This window comes from Schistocerca piceifrons, chromosome 6, assembly GCF_021461385.2.
Source record: "Schistocerca piceifrons isolate TAMUIC-IGC-003096 chromosome 6, iqSchPice1.1, whole genome shotgun sequence".
In the NCBI taxonomy this organism is placed as follows: domain Eukaryota; kingdom Metazoa; phylum Arthropoda; class Insecta; order Orthoptera; family Acrididae; genus Schistocerca; species Schistocerca piceifrons.
Genome location: NC_060143.1, coordinates 551,749,359 through 551,771,918, shown reverse-complemented (window position 1 = coordinate 551,771,918; position 22,560 = coordinate 551,749,359). Strand labels below are relative to the sequence as shown.

Genomic DNA, 22,560 nt, shown 5'->3' with positions numbered 1-22,560 from the left:
TTGTATACTAATTACTTTATGCATATAAGAATTGAAGCTTTTATGTAAGTGGCATTGTACAATGCGTCTGCCTTTCACTCCTACCCAGGTAAAGAAGAAACTCAAATGACAGCAGCATGAAATACAATAGTCACAGTTTTCTCTAGGCTTCAACAGATGTATAGTAACTGATGTGTAGCAAAGTGACACTTTTGTATGCAGTACACCACATAAAAGATTTTAAAAAATTGTTTTTGTTTTGCGGTTCATTCCATATATATACTCTCCTTCTTGATGGACGGTGAAAAAGGAAGAATATGTTTTTAAATCATTTCAGTAATCTTATTTTTTGTCTTTCTCTCCATCAGTCTTGCTATTTTCGCAATATTCCTACAATGGGTGATTTTTTTGTTTCAGTTTATCTTTAACATAAGGAATCATTTATTTCATACATTACATTTTGGTGTTTAATATTTTGTGTTTCTCTCTTCTTTTACAAAAATTGAGGCAGATTTATCTATGACTTAAGTAAGTTAGTAAGTAAGTAATTAAGTAGTAAGTTAAGGCAAGATAAAGCTGTACATCCATCATTTAAACAATTTGTTTCTTTCCTTTCACTAACACAAATGTACTGCCTCTTGACATTCCCTGGCTCTCTGTCTTTGGAGATGACTTATAAGAAATACACAATTACATAAGACAGGAAGGGAAAAAAAAAATCTTAAGAGGTGGTAGTGTCTGATAACAAAATAAGTTCTTTTCTAGAGATAAGATGACTTACGACCTTCTAAACAATCCCTGCCTTTTATCATGTTATTCAAGCTAAAGTGCCAGAAATTCTAGATAAGATCTTACTTCATTTCATAACCATGATAATGACCTCTCATGTGGCACAGTTCAGTCAATGACACCATATAAGAAGGCCACAGAAATCCCTTGGTTTCAGCATTTTATGTTCACTGAATCAAAATAAACAAAATGCCATCAAACTGGAAGAGGCCAGCTGATGTTGCATTTCCTCAAGTTTGGGCTAGGTGTGAAGGCAAAACAACTTTAGCAGATGGTTCTAAGCTTGTCTACAGAATACAGGATGCCACTCCTGAAATGCATGAAGAAATTGTTGACAGACTCATGATGGTATACTTTGTCCGAGATGAGGATATTTGCAAGACAATTAATTTAATGGCAGATAAAACATCTATGGAAGACACTAGAATAATGTGGAAGGAATCACTAAAGCAGAATGTTGGTCTTGTAGCTATAAGAGAATATCCAGATGGTCAAGAAGAAATCATTGGGACCAATATAACATGTGTTGTCAGCAAAGGAGAGAAATCAAATCCTGATGAGGTAAGAGCATTTTGTAAACAAGAGCATTTTGTAAACATATTGGAATTTACAGTTACTGAATAATTTCCATTTTTCATCTCCATTGATTGTAATCTTATTATGACAAAGATCATACTTGGGTTCTTGCAAAATATTTCAATAAACATAACTATGTAATAATTAGGCTTAATGTTTAAATGAAAGTGAATTTTCAGTAATTCATAGGTGCTAAATCCAGTCGCTAGTTAACATTAGGAACTTCTCTGGCTGTTGAAATGATTTACATTAATCACAGTGGTTTGTCTTAGCAAAAAATGTCGAATCATAACATTGTTCACATTCCACTTACAGTAGGTCTGCCTTCCCCCTTTTCATTCAGGCAGCTAATATCCATTACTAGCAAAACATTAACATTACTAAACTTATACATCATGGACTTCTCTATTGCTGGAATTATAGTGGGCTGCTCATTGAAGATTGTCACGTCCCTACATAAAATTATCAGTTAAGTAATTCATGTAAAACATGTAAGTTTACACAGGGATGAGAGTAGTGGGAGCAGGGAAGGAATAGATTGTAGAATTAAATTAAATTAATTGTCTGTTCATTTTGAACAACATTAAAGCTGGAAAGGAACTGATGAAATTTATCTTTATGATGACAGGAGAACACATGGATAGAGAAACATAATGTAAGTGATCACAAATTAGCTGGCTATTCATGGTAGTCCAATACGAATAGAGAGCAGCTTTCAGCATCTGTAGTGGTGGTGGTTAGTGTTTTAACGTCCCGTCGACAACGAGGTCATTAGAGATGGAGCGCAAGCTCGGGTTAGGGAAGGATTGGGAAGGAAATCGGCCGTGCCCTTTCAAAGGAAGCATCCCGGCATTTGCCTGAAACGATTTAGGGAAATCACGGAAAACCTAAATCAGGATGGCCAGAGACGGGATTGAACCGTCAGCATCTGTAAACAGTGTAATTAAAATAATTAAAAATGATAGGTGAGGAAAACAAATTATGTTATGATCAAAATAGGATAAAACACATTGAAAAGAGAATCATATAAATTAAAACAATGAAGTCACTGTACTGATTTATGAGTATTTAGAACTACTGAAGACAAAAACTAAACACAGCTTAAGTAGAAGAGCAAAAATAGTTTGGAGAGCTCTTGTTAAATGATGTGTGGTTTTCCAAACTGCATATTTAATGCAAAAACCATTCAGAAACTCTATGCTGTTCAGTGACAGCAGTCGCGAGATGTAAGGTGAGAATTACTGGAAGACTGAGACATAAATAAATAGATCAGGGCACAGACTGTAGTGAAAGGTGTAGTTGTGATCAAAATGAAAATGAAATAGAGGTGGAGGAGGGCAACACATGTGGCCAGGTGAGTGGGAGCTTTATTCTTCGTTCTTTATTTGCCCATGGATAATTTCTTACAATGATATTGGACACTTCATGTTTGCATAAATCTCACATATACATAGCTAGTTACAAAAAAATAGTACACATACATATATTTTATAGAATTTTCACAGGAAATGTCATAATAGTACGTTATACAGAATTTATACTGACACACTATTTAATTTTTTATTTCAATATAATATTAACACTGTAAGACACACACACACACACACACACACACACACACACACACACACACTCTCTCTCTCTCTCTCTCTCTCTCTCTCTCTCTCTCTCTCTCTCTCTCTCTCTCTCTGATGCTACTGTTAAAATTTTTAGCTCCCTGAATTTATTTCTGCAGGATTCTCTAGGTGATACATTTGCAACGCATGGTGTGGCTCTCTTTTGTAATTTTAGTACTGGAGCAAGTACCATATTTACTCGAATCTAAGCCGCACTCAAATCTAAGCCGCACCTGAAAAATGAGACTCGAAATCAAGGAAAAAAAAAATTCCCGAATCTAAGCCGCACCTGAAATTTGAGACTCGAAATTCAAGGGGAGAGAAAAGTTTTAGGCCGCACCTTCAAATCGCAACAAAGTTGGTCCATTGTAATATGAGACACAATTTAGGTCGAATGAAAGACGATACAGCTACAATAGTTTGGTTTGAGTCGTAAGCTTAGCAGTTAAGCTTTACCAGGTAGCCATTGCTATGCGTCAGGCACTGCGTCCGTATTTATACGGGTACCCTCCCTTTTTCACGTGCTTCGTGTGGTTTGAATCGATTGCTTATTTTGCTTTGATCTGATAAGTGCCGTTTTCTTTGTTATAGGCGTTTACGTCACTCTAAGCTGAAAATGCATTACTGTACTGCGTCATGCATTGTTTGTCGCATTCTGATAGTGAGTGTTTACGGCCTGTCGCCGCCCGCGGCGTGGCTTGCTTTTTGTGCGCGCTACCGCCGCTTACAATTAAAAAAAAGAGAGGAATTGTCTCATTAGCGAAACAATGGCAAGTGACTGCTACTTGTTGTTACTTACACTGCTGCTTTCTTTGATAATGATCAACAAGAACCAAATAATAGACTGCGTTTGATAGGACATGTTCTGAACGAGAGTTAGGCGAAAATTTTTCTCCGTTTGAAAATCTTTGCGGCCGCTTCTTTAGTACATCAAATTCTGCACAGAAATTAGTCATTTTAGATTTAAAAATCCAGTCAGTTGCCGTGCTTCATTTCTGACTGTATCACTATTAGGCATAAGAATAATACGAATATAAACATGACACGATACGTATATTCTTCCACGTTTGCTGTTGTCTCACTGTAGTTTCGTAGTTTATTAGGCAGACAGGATTTAAATGAGATAGCAGCAAACACGAAAGAATACATGGCAAAATGTTTATATTCGTATTATTCTTATGGTGAAGAGAAAACTGCACGTGATTCACTTTTCATCAGGATCCTATTAGCAACAGTCTTGCCAGTCAGATTTTCGTAGTACATTGAAATTCTGCTACTTTCTAAGATGAACAATACGGAATTTGTATTTACTTCGTTGGATAATGTATGAAAATGCAGTGGTCGAAACTCGGGGCGGAGAAAAAAAAGCTCGTCTTCCACTTTTTTTTTTAAATTTATTAACTGACGCAGAGGTTTTGGCGCCAGTATTTATCTCTGTGCCTACAAAGCATGCCTGTGTAGCGCTACATATATTCGACGGCAGAAGTTAGTTGTGGCGGCACCTACCAAGTACCAACATTTTTCAGAACTTCCGCTTGCTTTGCACTCGATTCTAAGCTGCAGGCGGTTTTTTGGATTACAAAAACCGGAAAAAAGTGCGGCTTAGATTCGAGTAAATACGGTAAGTCCTTGGTTGGATTTTAAGGGTAGAGAAAAGACTGAGAGGAAGGCCTAAATGAAGGCAGGTACATGGCATTATAAAACATGGGACCAGCATAGAGAGATATTGTTGAACAAAATAATAGAGCTGATGAGGATGAACTGTAAGCTAAGAGTGCAAAAATAAGCACTTTTAATTTATAGTAAAGTGTAAGTGGCAAAATTATGTTATGCTGCCTCTCATACAGAAGGAAAATATTACTAATCTGTGGCAATGTCATTGTATGTTTCTGAGGGAAATCTGACAACAAAACAATTTAAATATTCTGTTAGCCATTCCTAGTTTCCCTACTCAATTAGCTGGAGACAACAATGGTAGTCCAACAAAGACATGCCTACCCTGTGGTAAATGGACAGTCAGATAACTATACAGTTATTCACATTCTGTAACTTACCTGCATGTACAGTTCACAAACATTTAAAAAAAACAATGTGACCATTAAATGAAAACACTATGGATGGTTTTAAAGAACACTTAAAAGGTATTGACTGGGGTGCAGCTTACATTGTGCCCAATGTCAGCTGTAATGTTTCTACATAAATCTGCATCCATTCTTCAAATCAATTATCCCAGAAACATAATTCAGTACCAGGATGCTATAGAAGAAACTGGATCATTACAGGTATCACAGCATCTTCAAATGAAAAATTAGTACTTACAAAATAATCAGTATCATTATTAACTTGGAAAAACTTTGATATTATGTACAGCAGAATATTAAATGAAGTTAGAAAATGAAATACAGGAATACGTACATCTTGTGTGATATTTACAGCTCAGACAAAATCAAACCTAATGTGAAATATCATTAAATGAGAGATGAGGAAAGGAGCTACAGAAGATGATCCTATTTCTGTTGAACAGGATGGGAGAAAGGGCAATTTATATATGGAATATATTTTAAATACTAATTTTTAAAAGCAGCTGAGAAAGCTGTTGCAAGTAGTGCCGAAGAGAAAGCAGAAAACTGCACCAAAGAAGGAGCTCTAGCAAAATAAAAATTTCTAATACGTTCTCATGACAAGTAAGAAAAATCAGGACATTAAAAGTAAATACAAACATAGTGTTAATCACATTTCTAATAATACAATTAAAAGTCCAAGGCCATATAGGCTGCAATATTTTGGTTAGATGTGTCATTAATTTGGACATTTTTCTGGACAGATTAAAAGATGGTTCACTGTATCCGTGACACATTCTCCTCGCACAGTTTTCCAAACTTTTTCAGGAAGTTATGTACTAAAGAGTTGCCACCCATCTGTCCAGTAATGGGGACATACTCAAGTGGAAAATGTTTTTGTCAAATACTTGAAGTATGTCACTATATATGTTACAGTTTCTGCAATAAAATTTAATTTGTAGATCAGGAGTTTCCATAATTATAACACTACAAGAAGAAAATGACAGCACACCTGTTGCAGACTTTAACTCTGTCAAGAGTGCCTCAGATGGTCATACCTCAATAAAAGGAATCAGGTGGTGAGTTCAGGAAGTCATCTGTCAAACATACTCGAGGTTCAACATGGACTGCCACAGGGATCTAAATTGGGACCACTTCTTTTCCTTGTACACATAAATGACTTACCAGGAAATATAGAGGTAAAGACATATATGTATGCAGATGACACAACTTTTCTGTCTGTAAACCATGTACTTGATAACCTTGTAAGTGATATGAAATTGGCAAAAGAAAATGCAGCATCTGGGTTTAATGCCAATGGTCTGCTATTAAATGAGGAAAAGACTCAGAATATGTGGTTCAGTCTATCAAAGACTACAAAAATAGAAAAACAAAAGGCAAAGTTTTTAGGTATTGTACTTGACAACAGTCTAACATGGAACTCTCATGTTGATCACATAGTGGTTAGGTTGTCAAGAGTTATATATTTGTTGAAGAGGCTGATGTGTTGCGTGACATTTGAGTACGTAAGGACAGCGTACGTTGCCTTTTTTCAATCTGTTTTAAGATATGGGTTAATACTCTGGGGAAACAGCAGAAAAATAAATGAAATTATGGTGATCCAGAAGAAAGCAATCAGAGTGATGGCTAAGGTAGATAATAGAACACATTGCAAACCATTGTTCACTAAATACAGAATTTTAACAGTAATTAATTTATATATTCTTGACAGTGTTAACTACATACTTGCTGAACTACCTAATTTAAGTGTAACAAATGAAAGACATGGCTACTATACAAGAACATGTACTTCTCTGCTGTTGCCACAAAATAGATTAGCTAAAACTAACAATAGTCATAAGTATATGGCAATTAAAATATATAACAAATTGTCTAAAAATGGGTCAATCAAGCCTGACAAATTATTTAAAGACAATGTTCATAACTTCTTGTTAACTAATCCATTCTATTCATTAGAAGAATTTTTAGAAATGCCCAATATCAACTTAAATATGTAAATTTTTTTTTTGTAAAATTAATAGGTTAAGTGAACTGACGAAGTCTATTGCATGTAACAATGCTGAATGACTAATAAAGAATCTGAATTTGAGTTTAGACTGCACACTTTTTCCTACTTTACAACAAGAAGACTTCTCAGCACACTTAGCCACCTTCTGAATTGGCATTCCCATAGCGATGTCATTTGAACATTCTGTCTCTGTCATATGGAACAAATCACTGACAATTTGCTTTGTTGTGGTTACTCAGAAATAATGCTATAAGTTGATGATTGGTACCTACAAATTATGGCTCTTAGGTAACCTGAGGAAAATGCAACAGTACTGAACACAGCTTCTTTGGAGGCAACTGGGAGGGCTGTATAGACCCAAACAGTACACAACCATGTCCACATGATCAATTTTGCCTCTTTAGCATCTGTTACAATTACACTGCCCAACAAAAAAAGTGAATTTTTTTCACCAGTTACAAAATAGAGTCAAATTTACAAATAACCTGGCAGTGCAGACATTGAGTCTTACAATTGTGATAGTATCTGATCTGAGGTAATTGTTTTAAAATTTGGAGGTAGAAGAAATTTTCTTTGAGATATTTGGCTAGCAAGGAGGGGAAAGGGTTGATGTAAAGTTCCTGATTAGCAGGTCTTGCAGCGATGTCACGGATTCAGTTTCAAAATTTGCCATAATGTGTTGTGTGTAATTTCTAGGTGACATGTCCAGCAAAAAGGGGTATTGAGAGATTAGATTGCATGCCGACACTGGGGTTTACCTTTTCTCTTCCATTCTTGATGAAAACCAAAACACAATATTACACTGCACAAGCCTGAATCAGCTGTCACTTAATACATACACACAACTGACATTCCACAACATATCAGGAGAAGGCAGTCACAAATCCCCTCCAGAATGTGGCATTTATGGGTCTGCCTTGATGGAAAAATTTGTTTGTTAACCCCAGACTTTTATGGATGCGCACACTTATTTAATATTGAAGTGTGTCATAAAGCCATTATATTCTCCCTTCAGGCAACCTGGCCCTCAGTTGTTGTAACTAGTCCTTGATATCTTGGATCCTAGATAATGGCACTGGGATGCAGTTGGCATCTGAGCTGGCACCACACATGTTCTTGGGGATCTTGCTGGCCACGGGAGTGGGAGTACCTCAACATAATGCAGACAGTTCATATGTGCACATCCCGCAGCCCCCCCCCCCCCCCCCCCACCCCCCACCCCAACACATACACACTGCTTTGTTGAAAGTGGAATAATACTGCTCTGCCTCTCCAAAGCATTGGTCAAATGGGACTTCTCCCTAAGTCACCACCATACTCTAAAATAATCATCATCTGGGGTAGCGAAGAACCATTATTCATCACTGAACACCAAATGATGCCATTTATCAGCTGTCTATGCTTGCAGGCACCATTTGAAATATAGATATTTGTGTTGTCGTGTTAATGACAGCTGATACGTGGGGTATTAATTCTCTATTCTGGCTGCTGATGCACTCCAACCAATGGTGCAGGGAGATTTTGGATAACAGGCACGTACGTGAAGGGGTCCCAATGGGCTTGATCCACAATACCTCAACAAGGAGTATGCCTTGCCTCACATTCCCATGCAGTCCAACATCAGGCCACCTACACCTCCAAATGCCCCCAAACAATTGGATATTGTACAATTTGACTAGCCAGCCAAATGACGAAGTGCAGGAGACCCCTTTCAAAATCTGTCAGATGGTGACAACACTGCCTCACATGAGTATGAATCATCTCATTGTCCTTCACAGTAATCACTCAGCATTTGATATTGTTCACACCACCCTTATATACCCTACAAGGCTCAGTAACAATAACAAACATGAAAAAGCTAATGCACTCTGGCGGCCTTTCTGTCTCCAATTATTTACATGCCCGTTGTTGGTATGCACGAGTACAAAGTGACATTAACGTATGACCATGTCTTCTGGGTGCTTCGCTATTTTTGTCAGGTATTGCGACAGTACAAATCCCGCCTACACAGAACTGCCACATGTTAAGAAATTGAAATCTGAAAATGATGTTGATGATGATGATGATAAGGTTCGGTGGCCGCACAACAGCACCTGGAAAGAAACACTGATCAGTGGCACAATGAGATCAGGATCTGTTCACCGATAAGTTCAGGACATGTTTGATGCCTGATGATTATCATTTAAGATCTCAATGCATATTTCAAGCTAATAGTCCAATGTTTGCAGCAGAAATGTTGGCCAGTCATATTTTGGACTGTTATACCGTAATTTATCACTGTCAAGTGTTAACTTAGCTCTTTGCTGTATCTGCACAGGCTTCTCTACTCTACTATCCAGTCCTACAGTCAACTTTTCAGTCATGGGTTTTACCTCTCAAGGCAATCATGCCAGGGCACACCGCAACCACCTTGTAAACATCTTCCTCTTCCTCCAGGAGGCAGGAATCAACTGAATGGAACAGCATGTGTTATCTGCTCTACTGATCTGAATCCAAATTGAGTATGCTTGGAACTAGATGAAAAATGCAATGCATCATAGCAGAAATCATTCTCACACACTGTATTACCTCAGAAGGACTGCAACCATAGTGTGTGACAGGCTTGAACAATACTTTGTGGACAGTATGCCATGACGGATCCATTCAGCTAACAGTGCACAGAGTGGAGCAACATGGTATTGATATGTTACCCAGCAGCATAATTTCACTTCACAAATATGTACTTGCAAATTGACTGCCTATAGTTTGATTATTGTTTTATCTTTATTTCACAGGAAAGATTTTCCTTAGCTCAGTAAGCCTCATTCTGTCATTCCCTGCTTTTACAAAAATTAGAATGTTGTGAGTTCATTGCTACAAATGTTCAAAAAATGGCTCTGAGCACTATGGGACTCAACTGCTGTGGTCATCAGTCCCCTAGAACTTAGAACTACTTAAACCTAACTAACCTAAGGACATCACACACATCCATGCCCAAGGCAGGATTCAAACCTGCGACCATAGCAGTCGCACGGTTCCGGACTGCGCGCCTAGAACCGTGAGACCACCGCGGCCAGCTGCTACAAATGTGATTGCTTTCTTGCCAAGTAATGTAAGATTGTTAATAGATTGCAAAACACTTTAGAAAAAATAGAAAATCCACCTCTGACTGTAGCTTGCTTTTAATTATATAGCATGTTTCCATGGTGTTATATGTCCATATAAAGGGCTGAATGCTGACTATTTACAGAAGTTAAGTAACAACAAAATTAATTAAATCACATAAAGTTTCAAGTTTCAAAATAAAAATAAATGTGCAGAATAAATTAATAGCTTAGAAGTAACCTTTTCTGATTGCTTTCGAAACTAGCAGTGTAAATTTTTTGAAACAGCTGAATCCAGTTAACAACAAATATGGCTCTAAGTGATACATTCACGGGAACTGCCCTATACTAACAGATGTGGATGCCAAACTAACAGTTACACAATCATACCATTACAGGGGACTGATTACCTGCATTTGTTATGCTCAAAGATAAAGCTTCCAGAGAAGTAACCTGGAACATAAAGGTTATCATGTGATAGATTGTATGAGGAACAACCTGTTAATGCAGTGACATGGGAGGGGGGTCAGAAAACGAAAAAAAAGGAAAACGTGTGTAAACCCACTGTTGTTGTTGTTGTTGTTGTTGTTGTTGTTGTTGTTGTGGTGGTGGTGGTCTTCACTCCTGAGCCTGTTTGATGCAGCTCTCCATGCTACTCTATCCTGTGCAAGTTTCTTCATCTCCCAGTACCTACTGCAACCTACATCCTTCTGAATCTGCTTGGTATATTCATCTCTTGGTCTCCTTCTACGATTTTTACCCTCCACGCTGCCCTCCAATACTAAATTGGTGATCCCTCGATGCCTCAGAACATATCCTACTAACCGATCCCTTCTTCTAGTCAAGTTGTGCCACAAACTTCTCTTCTCCCCAATCCTATTCAATACTTCCTCATTAGTTATATGATCTACCCATCTAATCTTCAGCATTCTTCTGTAGCACAACATTTCGAAAGCTTCTATTCTCTTCTTGTCTAAACTATTTGTCATCCATGTTTCACTTCCATACATGGCTACACTCCATACAAATACTTTCGGAAATGACTTCCTGACACTTAAATCAATACTCGATGTTAACAAATTTCTCTTCTTCAGAAAGGCTTTCTTTGCCATTGCCAGTCTACATTTTATATACTCTCTACTTCAACCATCATCAGTTATTTTGCTCCCCAAATAGCAAAACTCCTTTACTACTTTAAGTGTCTCATTTCCTAATCTAATTCCCTCAGCATCACCCGACTTAATTCGACTACATTCCATTATGCTTGTTTTGATTTTGTTGATGTTCATCTTATACCCTCCCTTCAAGACACTATCCATTCCACTCAACTGCTCCTCCAAGTCCTTAGCTGTCTATGACAGAATTACAATGTCATCGGCGAACCTCAAAGTTTTTATTTCTTCTCCATGGATTTTAATTCCTATTCCGAATTTTTCTTTTGTTTCCTTCACTGCTTGCTCAATATACAGATTGAAAAACTTCGGAAAGAGGCTACAACCACTGCTTCCCTTTCATGGCCCTCGACTGTTATAACTTCCATCTGGTTTCTGTACAAATTATAAATAGCCTTTTGCTCCCTGTATTTTACCCCTGCCACCTACAGAATTGGAAAGAGAGTATTCCAGTCCACATTGTCATAAGCTTTCTCTAATGCTAGAAAAGTAGGTTTGGCTTTCCTTAATCTTTCTTCTAAGATAAATCGTAGGGTCAGTATTGCCTCACGTGTTCCAACATTTCTACGGAATCCAAGCTGATCTTCCCCGAGGTCAGCTTCTACCAGTTATTCAATTTGTCTGTAAAGAATTCACATTAGTATTTTGCAGCCGTGGGTTATTAAACTGATAGTTCAGTAATTTTCACATCTGTCAACACCTGCTTTCTTTGGGATTGGAATTATTATATTCTTCTTGAAGTCTAAGGGAATTTCGCCTGTCTCATACATCTTGCTCACCAGATGGTAGAGTTTTGTTAGGCCTGGCTCCCCCAAGGCTGTCAGTAGTTCTAATGGAATGTTGTCTACTTCCAGGGCCTTGTTTCGACTTAGATCTTTCAGTGCTCTGTCAAACTCTTCATGCAATATCATATCTCCCATTTCATCTTCATCTACCTCCTATTCCATTTCCATAATATTGTCCTCAAGAACATTGCCCCTGTATAGACCCTCTATATACTCCTTCCACCTTTCTGCTTTCCCTTCTTTACTTAGAATTGGGTTTCCATCAAAGCTCTTGATATTCATGCAAGTGGTTCTCCTTTCTCCAAAGAGCTCCTTAATTTTCCTGTAGGCAGTATCTATCTCACCCCTAGTGAGATAAGCCTCTACATCCTTACATTTGTCCTCTAGCCATCCCTGCTTAGCCATTTTGCACTTCCTGTCGATCTCATTTTTGAGACGTTTGTATCCCTTTTTGCCTGCTTCACTTACTGCATTTTTGTATTTTCTCCTTTCATCACTTAAAATCAGAATCTCTTCTGTTATCCAAGGATTTCTACTAGCCCTCGTCTTTTTACCTACTTGATCCTCTGCTGCCTTCACTATTTCATTTCTCAAAGCTACCCATTCTTCTTCAACTGTATTTCTTTCTCCCATTCCTGTCAATTGTTCCCTTATGCTCTCCCTGAAACTCTGTACAACCTCTGGTTCTTTCAGTTTATCCAGGTCCAATCTCCTTAAATTCCCACCTTTTTGCAGTTTCTTCAGTTTTAATGTACAGTTCATAACTAATAGATTGTGGTCAGAGTCCACATCTGCCCCTGGAAATGTCTTACAACTTAAAACTTCTCTGTCTTACCATTATATAATCTATCTAAAACCTGTCAGTATTTACAGGCTTCTTCCATACAACCTTCTTTTATGATTCTTGAACCAAGTGTTAGCTATGATTAAGTTATGCTCTGTGCAAAATTCTACCAGGCGGCTTCCTCTTTCATTTCTTACCCCCAATCCATAGTCACCTATTACGTTTCCTTCTCTCCCTTTTCCTACTACCGAATTCCAGTCACCCATGACTATAAAATTTTCGACTCCCTTCACTATCTGAATAATTTCTTTTGTTTCATCATAAATTTCTTCAATTTCTTCGTCATCTGCAGAGCTAGTTGGCATATAAACTTGTACTACTGTAGTAGGCATGTGCTTCGTGTCTATCTTGGCCACAATAATGCTTTCACTATGCTTACCCACACTCCTATTTTTTTATTCATTATTAAACCAACTAGCTGGCCGCGGTGGTCTTGCGGTGCTAGGCGCTTCAGTCCGGAACCGCGCAACTGCTACGGTCGCAGGTTCGAATCCTGCCTCGGGCATGGATGTGTGTGATGTCCTTAGGTTGGTTAGGTTTAAGTAGTTCTAAGTTCTAGGGGACTGATGACATTAGATGTTAAGTCCCATAGTGCTCAGAGCCACTGATCATGACAAAATTATCACTGAAAAAGTCTGGGGATAACAAACAAAGTTTTCCATCAAGGCAGACCCATAAATGCCATATTCTGGAGGGGATTTGTGCTTGCCTTCTCCTGATATGTTGTGGAATACAGTTGTGTGTATGTATTAAGTGATAGCTGATTCGGGCTTGTGCAGTGTAATATTGCGTTTTGGTTTTCATCAAGAATGGAAGAGAAAAGGTAAAACCCAGTGTTGGCATGCAACCTAATCTCTCAATACCCCTTTTTGCTGGACACGTCACCTAGAAATTGCACACAACACATTATGGCAAATTTTGAAATTGAATCCGTGACATTGCTGCAAGACCTGCTAATCAGGAACTTTACACCAACCCCTTCCCCTCCTTGCTGGCCAAATATCTCAAAGAAAATTTCTTCTACTTCCAAATTTTAAAACAATTAACTCAGATTAGATACCACCACAATTGTAAGACTCAATGTCTGCACTAAGGGGTGGTCTCCTACAAAGGAAAGTGACTCCAAAAGGAAATTAAAATTACAATAGGAAAAAATACAGAGCACTGTTTTATTGCCATACGTTATTTTTTCTGGAATCACCAAACCAGTTGTAAAATACACGTGCAAACACTTTAATTAAATATTTCATTCAATTTTATGCATGCAGATGTTGTAACTAATAGCAGAAAATCCTCCTTTTTTGTCTCCCTATCACAGTTCTCATGAATGAAACTAACACTTCTGTAATATCCCACATTTATGTGACAAATACAGGCAATAGCTAATGGTTTCAAACTTATAAATCACAAGGAATTTGACATCAAACTAAGTATATGCAACATTGGCCAATACCAAGGGAATGAAAATTAACGAACATTTATTTTTATAGGTGAAAGGCGAGGCAATGAGAAAAATTTGGCGTATGTTGATGGAAGATCTACCAAAGCAACTTGATGTATTTGAGCATTATGGGGTGGACCACTACATGAGTGCTGTGGGACTAACTGTATTACCAAAATACAGAGGACAAAATGTGGGACTTGAGATTTTACGTGCTCGATTTCAACTTGTGAAAGGTGTTGGACTGAAGGCAACAGCAACAGCTTTCACTGCCATGGCCTCTCAAAAACAAGCACAGCGTGCAGGCTATGAGTTGTTGACTGAAATGGTATATAATGATTACAAGGTAGATGGAAAAGTTGTCTTCCCAGGGATGACCACACCATCAGTGAAATATATGGGCAAATACATACCTTGATGAGCAGAACATAAACTGTAATGGTCTTTCAGAAACAAAGTAGCAGAGAAAGTGTGTGTGTGTGTTTTTTTTTTTTTTTTTTGTCAGTGTGAGCACTGTACTGGAAATCTTTGTGTCATGGTCAGTAAGGTTTTTGGAAATGTTGCTATGTTCTCATAAGTAATGGTGCAAAATGAAAATGTATTAAACAGTATGATTCAGTGCATGACGCCAACTTGTGTGACAATGGTGTATGAATGATGTATTTTAATTTTCAGCAAACAAATGTGACTAGATAAAATAACATTGGTAATTTGTATTAAACTGACAAATTTGTATCATTGTAAGCTACATAAGTTCAGAGTAATATTTCACTTTGCAGCTTGTAAAAATTTCTGCCAAAGTAATAAATTACAAGGGGGTTCCCTAAGTTTCAGATAAAACACAAGCACGTAACATTTATACAGTTTTTCAATAAACAATGAAAGCACTCTCTCAGTTCACTAACCCATTAATGCCTTTTTTACTGAGAACTGAAGTTCATGGACTACAATGCTGAAGAAATTTTTATACACTCCTGGAAATTGAAATAAGAACACCGTGAATTCACTGTCCCAGGAAGGGGAAACTTTATTGACACATTCCTGGGGTCAGATACATCACATGATCACACTGACAGAACCACAGGCACATAGACACAGGCAACAGAGCATGCACAATGTCGGCACTAGTACAGTGTATATCCACCTTTCGCAGCAATGCAGGCTGCTATTCTCCCGTGGAGACGATCGTAGAGATGCTGGATGTAGTCCTGTGGAACGGCTTGCCATGCCATTTCCACCTGGCGCCTCAGTCGGACCAGCGTTCGTGCTGGACGTGCAGACCGCGTGAGACGACGCTTCATCCAGTCCCAAACATGCTCAATGGGGGACAGATCCGGAAATCTTGCTGGCCAGGGTAGTTGACTTACACTTTCTAGAGCACGTTGGGCGACACGGGATACATGCGGACGTGCATTGTCCTGTTGGAACAGCAAGTTCCCTTGCCGGTCTAGGAATGGTAGAACGATGGGTTCGATGACGGTTTGGATGTACCGTGCACTATTCAGTGTCCCCTCGATGATCACCAGTGGTGTACGGCCAGTGTAGGAGATCGCTCCCCACACCATGATGCCGGGTGTTGGCCCTGTGTGCCTCGGTCGTATGCAGTCCTGATTGTGGCGCTCACCTGCACGACGCCAAACACGCATACGACCATCATTCGCACCAAGGCAGAAGCGACTCTCATCGCTGAAGACGACACGTCTCCATTCGTCCCTCCATTCACGCCTGTCGCGACACCACTGGAGGCGGGCTGCACGATGTTGGGGCGTGAGCGGAAGACGGCCTAACGGTGTGCGGGACCGTAGTCCAGCTTCATGGAGACGGTTGTGAATGGTCCTCGCCGATACCCCAGGAGCAACAGTGTCCCTAATTTGCTGGGAAGTGGCGGTGCGGTCCCCTACGGCACTGCGTAGGATCCTACGGTCTCGGCGTGCATCCGTGCGTCGCTGCGGTCCGGTCCCAGGTCGACGGGCATGTGCACCTTCCGCCGACCGCTGGCGACAACATCGATGTACTGTGGAGACCTCACGCCCCACGTGTTGAGCAATTTGGCGGTACGTCCACCCGGCCTCCCGCATGCCCACTATACGCCCTCGCTCAAAGTCCGTCAACTGCACATACGGTTCACGTCCACGCTGTCGCGGCATGCTACCAGTGTTAAAGACTGCGGTGGAGCTCCGTATGCCACGGCAAACTGGCTGACATTGACGGCGGCGGTGCACAAATGCTGCGCAGCTAGCGCCATTCGACGGCCAACACCGCGGTTCCTGGTGTGTCCGCTGTGCCGTGCGTGTGATCATTGCTTGTACAGCCCTCTCGCAGTGTCCGGAGCAAGTATGGTGGGTCTGACACACCGGTGTCAATGTGTTCTTTTTTCCATTTCCAGGAGTGTATAAGTGGAATTCTATTTGGAGTTAAGTATACTTCATAATTTTTTCTGAAACATAAGGAGTAAAAGCCAGTTATCAAGCACCATTTAACCTAGTCGGTCTTTATGAAACATAAATGCTACACCCAAATTATATTTTTTCTACTTCTTTGTGGTACCTGATTGTAGCATGTACTGAAACCAATATGCTTTCAGTGCATCACTTGTTTTCATTTCTGCATGTTCCCAGTAAGTGGCAACACATATGCTTGAAAAAAGCTGTTTATTGAAGTCTCTCTTCAGGAAATAAAGGTAATTTCTGCTTGTTGTTAATAATTTTGGACTAGAATCTGTTTATCACATACTGTAATCTGCTAATATACCCTACACTAATGATTAAGTGATTATTTCATCACAACAATACATCCAGTGGCACTGTTGTCATAATATTTAAGAATTTAATATTGAGTATTGCACTCAGCATTTGGTACAATTTTAAAGAATCACAACAATTTATTAAATTTAGTATTTTAATCTTATTTTTTCTCAGTTTGAAGCATTGACCTTCAATACAAACTGCTCCTTCATAAAATATAAGCTTAGCATTGAGGTGGTTAAGTTGTTTGCAAAGGATAAAACAGAAGTTATTTAATTCTAGAGATAAAACTGTGATTGGTAACAGTATAACATATCAGACAACTGAAAACTTGAAAATGCAACAGCTAATTTCTGATACTTAAATTCATTCATTCACTCATTCTTATGAAGGATTCATCAGTTTAAGAAGTGTTAAATGTTGCAGGTTCTCACAAAACAATGATGGTGACGTTAAGTGTTTCCCATCAAATAATAAAACTACTTTCATTGTGTCACAGTCAAATTCAACTGAGAAAACTAATAAATTGTGGGACAGAATTGTTGGCCACTAGCTTACCTTCAGGAGGAATATGTGTAGTACTGTCAATAGATACTACACATGAAGGCACAGCTTACAGCTTTTGGAACAAATAGTTCCTCCTTCAGGGAGGAGAGAGAGACATGTTGGGGTAACATTAAAAAAAAGGAAGGGTAGGTCTCTCAGAATCAGGAAGGAAAGGTTAAATCTGAAAAACAGTATGTCACTTTTAAAGTCTCTTTTCACAATACTAAACATTTCACCTCATGAAGATATGTAGTGACCACAAATTCATATCACAATTTAATATCACTTTAGTATGTGTATAAGAATAGGTCAACTCATCAAGCTGAAGATGAGTATGCCAAAATTTTGGTTAAAGTCTTTCCTCGGAACACACAAATATGCCCAGGTGTAGGCAGCAGGGGGACCAGCTAGGGTCATATGCGACCATGTCAAAACTATAGAACACAAAGACAGAGAGGAGTTAAAAAATTGCTCCACTTCAATCTCAATAGACATAAGAGAAAACAGCTAAAAACAGGGGGGTGGATAAAGGTCTATAAAATACACCATAGAGAAACAGAGGTCCAGAACTAAAAATTAAATGGCCTTCACCATATTACTAAGACAGATAAAAAGTAAAAGGTGGTTGACAGACCGTGTGTCATTCACTAAAATGGCCGATAACTGACTGCAAACCCAAGCGGGAACATAAACTGTTAAAAAATGGACATTCCATCAGGAAATAGTGGCCAGTTAAAACGTGGACGCAATGTGCACAGAGTGGTGGGGGAGCACCACTTAACAAATAGTGATGGCTAAAAAGACAGTGCCCAATGCGTAACCTAGTTAAAATGACCTCCTCACAGTGGGAGGGCTGATAGGGGGTCATCCAAGCCACTGGGAGAGGCTTAATAACCTGGAGCTTATTACCACGAAGGGAGGACCAGTGGGGATGCCAAGGTCTTGGCAGCAGTGTCAGCAGACTCATTTCCTGGCAGGTCAACACGACGACAAACCCAGATAATCATCATAGAGGTCCCATCAAGAGCGAGCAAGTGACAGTTTTCCTCTACCCATTGCACTAAGGGAAGGGCAGTGCACATCACACAGAGGCTTTGAAGAGTGCTGAGAGAATCTGAGCAGAGGAAACAATTGAAAAACCTGTGTTGTCGGATGTACTCTGTGGCCTGATACAGGGAGAAAGGCTCTGCTGTAAATACTGAGCAATGAGCCGGAAGCCGATACCAAAAAACATTGGCGCCAATGATAAAGGCACACCCTACACCATGGTCAGTCCGAGAGCAATCAGTGTACACAAAGGTACTATCACGGAGTTCCATGCAAAGGTCATGAAACTGAAGGCGATACAATGAAGCTGGAGTAGTGTCCTTAGGTTCAAATGAAGGCCAAGGTGAACATGGGCTGCCACACAAACCCAAGGTGGCGAAGGGTTCACACCCACCGGCAAAGTTGCAGGTAGTGTGAAGTTAAGCTACAGGAACAAAAGCTGAAAGTGAACTCCAGGAGGTAACAGAGAAGAGGGATGCACTCCATACCGGAAATCAAAGGAGTAATCAAAGAAGGAGGCATTGGATGTGTGGCCACACATGGCAGAGAAATGGCATGCATAGCTGCTAAGGAGAAAGTCAAATAGTAGTTCAGCAGCTTCTGCATACAGACTCTCAACTGGGCTGGTGTAAAAGGCACCAGTGGCTGAATGGATGCCACGATGGTGGGTAGTATTGAGACGGCATAAGAGGGACATATGTGTAGATCATAAACAAAACACCCATAGTCTAGTTTCAAATGGACAAGGGACCGGTACAAACAGATGAGGGTGGTTCGATCTGTAGCCCGGGAAGTATCTTTGAGGACATGGAGGAAATTGAGGGACCGCATACAGTGGGCTGCCAGGTAAGACATGTGCAAGAACCAAGAGTGTGTCCTATCGAGCATGAGCCCCAGGAATTTCATAGTTCCAGTGAACAGAAGTGCAACAGGCCCAAGATGTAAAGATGGTGAGAGAAACCAACTGCACCAGCACAAATTCATACAGACGGTTTTGTCAGTGGAAAAACAAAAGCCATTGTCAATGTTCCATGAGTAAAGACAATCGAGACATCACTGAAGACACTGCTCAATGAGACAGGCCCATGGAGAACTGCAATAGTTGACAAAATCTTCAACAAAAAGGGAGCCAGAAATTCCCGGCAGGAGACAGGCCATTGTAGGGTTAATGGCAATAGCAAAGAGGATGATGTTCAGTACAGAACCCTGAGGCACACTGTTCTCCTGGATAAAGGTGTCTGACAAGGCAGAATCTACACAGAACTTGAAAACTCAGTCTTTTAAAAATTCCTTAAGTAAATGGGCGCAGGAAGCCACGGAAGCCCCATGTGCAGAGTGTACAAAGGATACTGGTACTCCAACAGGTGTCGTAGGCTTTCTCCAAATCAAAAAACATGGCCATGGTCTGGGATTTCCACAGGAAACTATTCATGACATGGGTGCACAAAGTGACGAGATGGTCAACTGCACAAAGGTGAGCTCGAAATCCACGGTGTGCAGTACTTTGTAAATTGTGAGACTCGAGCCACCACACCAGCCGGGCATGAATCATACATTCCAGTACCTTGCAAACACAGCTGGTGAGAGAGATGGGTTGGTAGCCAGAAGGAAGGTGGTTGTTCTTACCAGGTTTAGGTATGGGTATCACAGTGGTTTCACACCATTGTCTGGGAAATGTGCCCTCTACCCAGATGCAGTTGTACATATTAAGCAGAAAGTGCTTGCCTGCAAGAGAAAGATGCTGCAACATCTGAATGTGAACAGCATCTGGCCCTGGGGTGGAGGATCAGGATGAAGTGAGAGCATGATCTAGCTTGCTCGTAGTAAAGGCGGCATTGTAGCACTCACGATTCTGAGAAGATAATTAATTTCCCTAGCCTCCTCCGCTCATTTCTGATGGAGGAAGACAAGGTGATGGTGGGAAGAGCTCAAAATCTCTGCAAAATAGCGGCAAAAGGTATTGGAGATAGCAACAGCATCCGCCATGACATTGTCTGCTACTGTCAGGTCAGAAACTGGGGAATGGATCTTGGTCTCAGAGAGCCGTCGGAGGTTAGCCCACACAATGGAAGCAACAGTGAATGGCAGTTGCAGTCGGCGACGACGGCTGGTTACTGCGTCGGCACTGGCAGGATACTGCGTAGGCTGGATCGACAAATGTTTGAGGACTCTTACTTCCCCACACCAATTCTTCTCAGTCGAACTATTCTCTGCGTCTTTCTCTGTTTGGTGCTTATTAACTATTTCACCCTTTTCTTCTTTTAGGCAGAATCCAACTCTGCATAACAGTTTCTTTGCCTTGTTACTCTCAGTTGCTATGGCAACTCAATATCTTCTGATCTCGATTTCTGTCATAAAATTCCCACTTTCTTCGGGTCCTGTCACGGTCACCACGTTATAACGTTTTCCTAATGACTGGAGAGTGTGTGGTACTGAGGTGCAAGACTTACATGTCTGTCGCGGGTGATTTATGTATTGTGTGCAGCCAATCTTCTTCTCAGGACAGACGGCTGCATTGATCTTCAGAGTGCTGCTTCTCTGAAGATTTCGTGCTGGTTAGGGAAATTATGCTGAACTACTACTCTACTTTTGAAATGATTTCTTACTCTCAGAATACTTTCATATCAACTTCGCTACATTTTCGTCTTCACAATAAAACAACTACACAAGTTTCACATGTGCTTTCAAGTCTCGGAAATCAACCCCGTCTGGAAAACCTTAGTACTTGACATATATCACTACAGTCTCTTTTGGTTTTAATAACCCTTGTCAAAACAGTTCTAGCTCCTAGCAAGTCAAACAACAGAGTATAAGAGTCATTAGATAATACATATTTCATTTGTTCCCAACAGTCACTACTATTTATTTCACTGCCGAAGAGTAGCCCTTGATTACTCCTTGTACTGGACATACGGCTTCCAAGGCGTGCGTGGGCACCACTTGTCAGCACCGATATACCGTCACAACTTTAGTCTTCTCGTAACACATGCCCATCCTGCACACACATAAACCGTGGCACAGTAGACACATTTCCACTCTCACACACTCCTCCTTAAAACATCGTGTGTTCAAGATGGTGAAATACGAGTGTCTGTAGAATTTCTCCTGAAATTCTCGAGGCACTACAGTGGCCGTGTTCTTCATGGAGTGAGATGAAGCAAGAACAGTACTATAAGTACCAGATGGTAGAACACAGGGTTTGCAAGTAGCCAATATCTTGCGAGTGACCAAATGGCTCTGAGCACTATGCAACTTAACTTCTGAGGTCATCAGTCGCCTAGAACTTAGAACTAATTAAACCTAACTAACCTAAGGACATCACACACATCCATGCCCGTGGCAGGATTCGAACCTGCGACCGTAGCGGTCGCTCGGTTCCAGACTGTAGCGCCTAGAACCGCACGGCCCCTCCGGCCAGCATGAGTGACCAGGTAAGGAACTATTCCTTTAACCGGATCTCTTGGACAGCCCACTCATCGAGATACATGAGACAATCTTGACGAGAGGAGGCAGGATGATCACCAATGCAGTTGATAGACCATGGAGGAGGGAGGCAGACAGTCTTCCTCGTGTGCAACCCTACCACAGGTTACACATTTGGCCAGGTGTCGACAAGGCATTCGAGTGTGGATGAAACGATGACACTGGTAGCAGAGCATCAGGTTCGGAATGTATGATCAGACTGTGATTACTTCGTAACCTGCTGTGATCTTGGACAGCAGCCCCATTATATCAAAGATGAGAAAAAGAGTGCGTGTGGGCACTAAGGAGGCATCTATATTTTTCATCACTCGATGGATGGTAATGACACCCTAATCAGAGAGGTATGTTTCGATTTTGCCCTCAGTC

General features: G+C 40.3%; 1 protein-coding gene across 1 annotated transcript; it reads left to right on the top strand.

The window, feature by feature from the left end:
- Positions 1 to 957: 957 nt before the first annotated feature.
- LOC124803457 lies at positions 958 to 14,792 on the top strand. Its single transcript, XM_047264646.1, has 2 exons — positions 958 to 1,329; positions 14,424 to 14,792. Exons 1-2 carry the CDS (start codon positions 958 to 960, stop codon positions 14,790 to 14,792), a joined length of 741 nt encoding a protein of 246 aa, XP_047120602.1.
- Positions 14,793 to 22,560: the final 7,768 nt, after the last annotated feature.

Bases quoted from the DNA above. Each gene is read 5' to 3' on its own strand.
- LOC124803457 (XM_047264646.1), top strand. From the start codon at position 958: ATGCCATCAAACTGGAAGAGGCCAGCTGATGTTGCATTTCCTCAAGTT. The intron at 1,330-14,423 runs GTAAGAGCATTT...TTATTTTTATAG, and splicing joins AGAAATCAAATCCTGATGAG to GTGAAAGGCGAGGCAATGAG.